The following is an 8,184-nucleotide window of genomic DNA, read 5'->3' as shown; positions in this document are numbered from 1 at the left end:
TACATGTGTATATATATATATTTATATATAATATATATATATTTATATATAATATATATATATTTATATATAATATATATATATTTATATATACATGTGTATATATATATATATGTATATATTATATACACTTTTAGACTGAAAAACACATTTTCATTGTAAGTTTTCAAAAAAATAATGAATATATTATGATCCCTTACGAAACCATTTATGTCCCGATTAAGGGGAAAAAAATCTGTTGATGATAACTAGTTGGTCAAACACATCCAACTCCATGATGCATCACAACACAAAATAACAAGATTTAAAGCATTCATCCTGATTGTTCCAAAGTGTTTTTAGCACATCTACCCAAACCCCATGGTTTTCAAAAACCATGCCACAAATCGTTTCAGTAGCTCTCTGTACTCTGTAGCTTTTTGTCCTACAAATCCAACAAACCATGGTCTGTTTGCAGGTAGTCTTTGATCCCCGCTACCCGAGTCTTCTGAAGTTTCTCACAAAGTAATTCAGGCTGAATTTTGTTAAATGCACTGGAGATCCTGATCAAAGAACATGATCCTCGCAGTGCTGTCTGTCTTGTCTAAATGACAGTGGGTTTGTTGAAGCAGGTGTATAATGGTATCATCAACTCTAACTCCACAGCGAAAAGTAAACTGCAGGGGTCCTGGCAGCTGCTTGTTTGTTTGCTGAGGTGAACCAACAAAAGTCTGTCTAGACCTGAAATTCCACATAACCTTTGTGATGTGGGATGTCAGGGCAACAGGTCTATAGTCACTGAGGACTGTTGGCTGAGTCTTTTTTGAGACTGGAACAAGGCAGGAGGTCTTCCAATTTCCCTGAAACTGTCTCCTGGGTTTGGCTAAGGTTGAAGAAGTACTCTAGAATCCCAAAGTGCTGCTCTGCACAGGCCATAAGGACTCTGGTGCTGACACCAACAGGACCTGGCGACTTATTACAATTCAGTCTCCCCACTTGCCTCTTCACCTGAATTCTAGAGACAGACAGATGAAATGCAGAGGGAGCAGCACTATCTTCTGATTTGGCTGAAAACAAACTCATAGAATCAGGAGAGTCAATGGCAGAGGAGGGCAGGATGGCTGTGTTCAATTTCGACGTACTCCGAAAGACCCAGCCTACCTGGATTGGGTCCTTTGAAGGCAGTAAAAATAAGGAGGCCAGATAAATTTGGCTAAAATTCACAATTCAAACAGGTCCAGCCTTATCCGGCAGTCACTGCCTTTCAGACAGTGTACGCTCTTTTGTTTGGCAACTGTGACAGTTGACTCACAGAGCAGGCAAAGAATGCATACTGAACTTCTCACTACTGTCCTATGTGCTAATAGCAGTACCATCTCGCACGTATAAGCTTGTAGTTCAACACTGAAGAGATATTTAATTCTGTGCCTAAATGTCAATGTGACTGTGGGCAAGAGTGAGGGATGCTGAGCTTGTTCCTGAGTTGAACCTATTGAAGAATCTGTCCAGACTTTCAATTGTCTCATCATCCTTCTGCTTGAAGCCTGTGATCTTCTTCATCCTTGACCACAAAACTCTAATATTGTTTTGCTGGAGATTGTTTACCAGCCTCTTCCTGTATGCCACCTTGATCTCTCCTAGAACAAGGAGGTGCTTTCTAAAAAAATAATTTTTATTATCAGTAAGCAGTAACGGGCAAAATCAGTAGAAGAAAAAGCACACCATTTCTTTAGCTGTGATCCACCCCAGTATCTATTTTAAATATCAGTGGAACATTTTCAGTGTCACAGTCCTGTTATCTGGGTTTGCAGGGCTAGTAACTTTACTTATTGATAGTAAGTTGTTTCCTGGGGTTCACTGACAACTTAAGTAAGGCAAACACAAGCCCAATCTCCTTTTTTATTACAATTTTTGCAAAGCTTTTAGCAGCTGGATACTTGTTTTCATCATAATGCTACGTGCTACCATACCATAATTTGTGGTATCACCTTGAGCATGCAAAAGTGCTATTAGTGTAGGATGTTCCAACCCTCTTCAACTGAGATGTAGCCACATGCATCTCCACTGGGATTTCCCTCATTTGTGGCTAATCTGCTTGGCCACCCCTCCTGTTATCATACCTGTCGTATGACCTGACCCAGCATCAAGTCTACTATGAATTGGAATTTCTAAGACAACCAATTGACCGTATGACCAAAGCAATCACAACTGTGTCCACCCATTTTGTCTCTGAAATCACAATTCTCTGCCATTTCCTATAAGCTCTATCTGGCCATCTTGACGCAAGCAAATCGTTGCTACCACCCCTGTTATTCTCTTGGCTGATTAAAGCTGTGCTACGCTTCTGACATCATTTGATGTTGCCTTGACATGAAAATTATTGACCACCACGAATCATGTTTGATGAGCAGAAATGGATTTTATATTTTCTAAAGTCTCCAGCCAAACAAGTGTTTGAAAATACATTAATCATTCATTACAAGCAGCTCTACCTTTGGCAGTGATGGTTTGATTAGGGAGTGACAATTAATTAAATTACTTTTTTTTTAGAATAGGAAGTGAAAATAAATAATGGCCTTCTCTATTATAAAACTAAATAAAAAATTGTAAAAACAATTCTGCATCTTCTATCCAGTCTAGTATAATAATTTGACATCAGTTTAATTTAGTCTCTCACGTAACCTAAAAGCTATTGGAAAAAAAAAAATATTTAAAATGAATCAAACTTGGAGAAAATGCAGTGTGCTTTGTTTTTCTAGTATAATATAATGCCATTTATTTTGTGTAAATGGATCACAATACATGAAACTTTTTATATTTTTTGTTTATAAAGAGTTTAGAGTTTTGGTATTTCTTTATATGTAAACCAGGTAATATAATTCTGTACTCTCTTGCAAATGCTTTCTTCTTTTTTTTCTCTGCATAAAAATAAAGACAAAGCTTTCACTGCATGACTCAGTTGAGTGATTAAGGCTTATTGCTGGGGTGACATTCTTTAGAACAGCAACTGAAGGAAGCCAGCTGGCCTTATAGACATGGATGAATGAGACATGAAAAAACTCCTTTATTCCCACTGTCGGAAGAGGCTTTAAAAGCTCTTAGTCTACTGACTTGCAGGGAAACGTGAGTTGAACTTGACCCTCACTTCTTTGCTATTTAAAGTGGGGAGGGTATGGTGATGATTTGATACATGGGAAGAACATTATGACATTCACACATTATCTAGGAAGGACATTTACAAAAGGGGGTTGAATTGCTCAGAGTCCTTCAGTATGACAAGACAGGATTCACAAAGTTTTCTTTAGGGAACGAGGGTGTATTTGTCATGATCTGGCCTGTTTGCTCTCCCTTAATTAGTCATTCCTTTCACCTGTCGTTTTTCCCTCCCTGCCTCAATTATAATTTATTCCTCTCACCTGTTTCCTGTTGGTTATATTAAGTTCAGCCTGAGCATTCAGAGCCAGATCATTACTTGTCTTTCTGTTAGCCTGTCTGTTAGTTTTGTTCCTTGGTTCGTGTCCTGGATCCTAGCAGCCAGTGGAAAGAGGGTTTTGTGTTTGTTTCGTCTCCTGATCGTCCACTGTTCCTCCCCCGCAGAGTCCTCTGGGGTTTTGGCTCAATATGTGAGGAGGTTCAGTTTTTATCCAGTAAGCCTGGCTCCAGGGAGGAGACAAGTTTAAAGTCCTGCTTCAAGTTCCGGTTCCACGTCCTGTCTCGGCTACCCTCTTCCACTGAGCCTGCCTGTCTGCACCTGATCCTGTCTGCTCCTGTGCGTGACCACCTGGTCATGCTTCTGGTCCCAGTCAGACTCTGAATCCTCCTGGGAGCCTGTGGATGCCTGGAAGTCTGGATCCTGCCACCTGTTTCTGTTCCTGCCTGATCTGGATCCTGTCCCTGTCTGTTCCTGTCTGTTATGGATCCCTGACCAGGATCGGCTTCCAGCATGACCTCTGGGACTGCAGCACTTGGGGACATTCTTGGTCTGGACTGTTAAACCAGGTAAGTGACCAACTCAGATAATCTTCTGTCAGATTATCGTGGTCACTTACCTGTGTTTCTCCCACTACAGAGTGTCTGAGATTGGGCGGTGCCCCGCCCCCCCACCTGCAGTGTCCGCGAGCCACAGCTCCGCTTTTGTTTGTTTATTTAATAAACGTTTTGAACTATCCTACTGAGTGTCTCTCCTTGAATACTGGGTCCATCTGTCCCCGGTTCTTGACAGTATTAAAAAAAAACTTTAGAAACTGAAATTTAAAACAAAATTTGTAAAGCACACAGCTTGAAAAATAATGTTATTTTCTACCAGACAAATGGTAAATAATGCTATGACTAAAGGACAGTATCCATTTTCATGCTCATAATTGTAACCTTAAAGAGAAAAAAGAGACACTCTTAGACGGTATTTAAAAAAGGTATTTTCTGCAGAAGCTGGCTGCTTATGTTTGGTATCCAACACTAACATGAACCACCCCAACTCCCACACTGTTGCCTTCTGATTGTGCAGTTGTTCTACCAGTACATAGCATCAGCCCACATGGCCCAAAGTGCAGTATTTGATTGATGGTCAATCAAATGAACCATTGGGTCACATTCCAACAAACTCACCAGACCTACACCACATAATGGACCTATAAAGTATTGTTAAAGGAAGGATTAGAGACACCAAACCCAACAATGCAGATAAGCTGGCTGGATGTAGCTGTTAAAGCCTCCTTAATAGAGCTACAGTCTTTTATGCCATGCTGCATCCATGCAGTGATTGATGACAAAAAATATAAATGAGAGGACAATGTCTCTCTTCCAGGACAAGACAAAAAACTGTTGCAAGAAAATGAATTTTTTTAAGTTAATACCTGGAGGGCCTTCAACCCTTTGTGTTGTAAAAGTAACTGGAAAAAGTTACTGTGTATACAGTCCACAGAAGCAGAGCAAATGCTGTCACTCTAGGGTGAGATCTTCAAAAACATGGCTGAACATCTTTCTCACCAAGTCCTGTGGCGGGATACATTCTTCATGTTCAGGATCTCTTTGACAGACATCAGATCAGCAGGGATGATGGGCTGAAAATTGGAGTAGGAGGCTTCCTCATCACTAAAACATCCAGAATATGAGGGAGAAATAAGAATGGTAAATTAACATGTATTTTGTATATTAGCAAATGACACAACAGATTACAGCAATTCACTCTGCTCTTTTCTGTCCTTGCTGTTATTTATGTGCTAATTATGATATAGAGGGTTGAAAATAATCTGCAGTTTTATTTAAATTGACTGTTGCGCATTATAAAACCATTATTCCATGTGTGGAAAGAGAAAATTCTTGACTCACTCACTTTCAAAACAGTTGAACAAATCATGCTCTAAGATACATTCTGCTTAACGTTAGTAAATGTTATATAAATAAGGTTTTATATTACTAAGCCCTGTTTCAGAAGGGCTATTGTTCTCAGTAAATATTTTTTTTCCTTCCTGCTGTTCTGCGGCAGTGACAGTGTGAAAGATGACACAAGCTGAACAATAAAAGCAGTCTAGAGTTTTGAGCAGATGAAAACTAAAACCATATTTGAAATTACACAATAGTGGTATTGGTTAACATCTCATTGTTCTGCAACTCCTCCAGGGTTAGCCCTAAATTTGGGTTGTATGTTTGTAAAGGTTCATCTTTTTTAAGTATGCAGTAATCTAGAAATATTACATTGAATTTTTTGATTCAAATTCAGCTGCATTTTACATTAAATGTAGTGTTTTGTAAAAATGACCTTAAAATGTTCAGTGCTTAAGGCATAACTAAATGAAACATATTATTTACGGTCTACACGTCATCAGCATTAATGGATTAGCGGTTATCCCCTATCTGCTATTTTTAGACATTTGTTTTGTTTCATTTTCCCACAACTTAAATTTTAGGTATTGTTAATTTAGTGCAATAAGTGTTTTAGGGCCTCAATAATCTATATATATTTTTTTCAGTTGAACAGTTTTTAGTCTTTTGAAATAAACTCCTGTTGCAGTTGTCAGAAACAGCTATGAAAAACTTATTTAACCCTTTATTTTAAATAAATTGATTTTACGCTTTGCTAAACCTGAACAAGGTGGATTTTATTTGTCAAAAACAAAACATTTTGTCTGTGTTCACATTTGTTTTCATAATTGAACATTTTATTTATTCATCTTAATTATTGTTGGTCTTTTTTTCTAGATGAAACATTAACCTTGGGTTTAGTTAGATACAAAAGCACTCCAAGCACTACAACTAAAACTCGCACATCTATATCATGACTTTTAGAGTAATGTTAAAGATGTCAATAGTTGCTGCTGCCACCCTCTGGTTTGGGGGGAGGGGGGCTGCTTGCTTCCTCCATAAATCCCTATCTCACAAAGTTAAAGAATCCTAAAAAAAAAAGTCCTGTATCCAGATTATGGTCTTAATCATCATCAAAACGTAATGGGTTGTTCCTTAGCATGAGGCACACCTCTCGTAAAAATTTAATTAAAGCTTTTCAAGTTATCTTGTACACAGACAGGCAGACAGACATACACAAACTCTTGTACAAACATAACCTCCTTAACGGAAGTAATAAACTAGGACTAAATGGTCATGTATGTGGTAATGAACTAAAACCTTCACAAGCCTATGATACAAGGTTTCTGCACAATTATGTTTATATATCAAGCAAGTTTAGAACAAAGTTTGACTAAATGGCATGTTATTAATGAAATATTCCCTTACAGTACGTACCTAACTATTTTTGAGAGAGGCAAACAAAGCCATTACGATGGTGGTGAATAACCTCTTGAAGAAAAAGCGAGCATTGTGCCATATTGAGTTATAGTATCAAATAATTCAATTTGAATATTCCAATGACAGTAATGGCTGCATGTGAGCAGAGTTTGGTGTGAGGAACTTGACCGCCCTGCAAAGAGAATCTAGTTCTAAAAACAAGCAGTTAATGTTTGTATGAAAGGGTATTTCACCTGGTGCATTACAGTACTGTATGTTCTGCAAAACAGAATGACTTGTTTTACTTGAGTGTGAGAAATGTTATCACCATTATCAGCTGCTTCAGCTCTGTGACTGTTTCCCTTTTCTTCCCTGCTATTCAAACACACATGCCATTGTCTTCAGGGAGCTTTTGCAATCATGAGGAACTGTGGTTACGGTTGTAAGTTAACTCATATACCAAGAATGAGGGCTATAAACACAAGGGTTTTGGATCTTTTTGACATTTAATTTGCAGCAAAGTGGTGATAATTGATTAGTGCTTTTTTTGTACAAACATTTTTTTGTAGCTTTCCAGCTACTTCACTGCTCTGTTGTCAGCTGTTAATTGTTCTTGCATGTCTATCAGACTATCACCTTAACATGATGAAACAAACAAAAAATACCAGGCTCTTCACATGTCGATGAGAGGGATTAACTAAAAACACAACCAGTTGTTCTCTCCAACAATAGACTGTCTATTAAGAGAGCCAAAGCATTTCCAGCAACATTAATCCTCTGCACTGTTTTCAGAGATGAGTGTTGGACCCCCATCTCTGCAAATGGACATATGGGTGCTTAAAGTTTCTGGGGGTTTTTTTCATGGTTAAATAAGCTCAATGTTGAAAGAAAGTATAGTAAAAATCCTCCTGCACTTACTAAAGAATACAAAGTTTATGTGCTAGATGTGTATATTTACTCAGGTGTATATCTAACCCCCATCTACCGTTGCTGCTAATACAGCATCTACCCTCAGGTATCATTTTACACAAGCCATCTTACGAATTGCAATGCAAATTGATTTGACTTCTCGTTTTCTTTTGTTTGCCAACACAGAAATTTCCCCATTTCATGGTTCTCTGAAAACAACTTCTGCTTTTCCTCCCTTTTTTTAACTCTTCCCTCTGAGAGTGGTGCAAAGCCTGGGGCCGGGCTATAGCCACAGTTAGATACACATAGAGGGAGACCCACAGAGCATGGCATATAAACACACAGGTGCATCGAGTAAAGCTGGCGTATGACTTTACCTGTGTACAAAAGGTTTAGGGATGTGAAGTCATGTGTTTATTAACAATAACTTGTTCCTAAAAACATTGACAGGAGGAAATACAAAGAGGAAAAAGTGACGGGTACAGGACAATCTGCACTCATTGTTGTTTTCATGTCAGCCTGCATTACAGAACAATTTGTAAAGCAGTGAAAAGTATAGAGTACTCGTAAATTAGT

At 38.3% G+C, this 8,184-nt stretch overlaps 1 protein-coding gene across 1 annotated transcript in view; it reads right to left on the bottom strand.

Annotated features, from left to right (window-relative positions):
* LOC107085185 (myomesin-3-like) overlaps positions 1–8,184 on the bottom strand; it is a 74,702-nt gene that overhangs the window by 62,164 nt on the left and 4,354 nt on the right. The window contains exon 3 of the mRNA XM_015375391.1: positions 4,966–5,070. Within this exon, the coding sequence (XP_015230877.1) occupies positions 4,966–5,070 (105 nt within the window). The remainder of the gene's footprint in view (positions 1–4,965; positions 5,071–8,184) is intronic.

Source organism: Cyprinodon variegatus, unplaced genomic scaffold (genome assembly GCF_000732505.1).
Source record: "Cyprinodon variegatus isolate N-32 unplaced genomic scaffold, C_variegatus-1.0 Scaffold6, whole genome shotgun sequence".
In the NCBI taxonomy this organism is placed as follows: Eukaryota; Metazoa; Chordata; class Actinopteri; order Cyprinodontiformes; family Cyprinodontidae; genus Cyprinodon; species Cyprinodon variegatus.
This window is presented reverse-complemented; position numbering and strand designations above follow the sequence as displayed.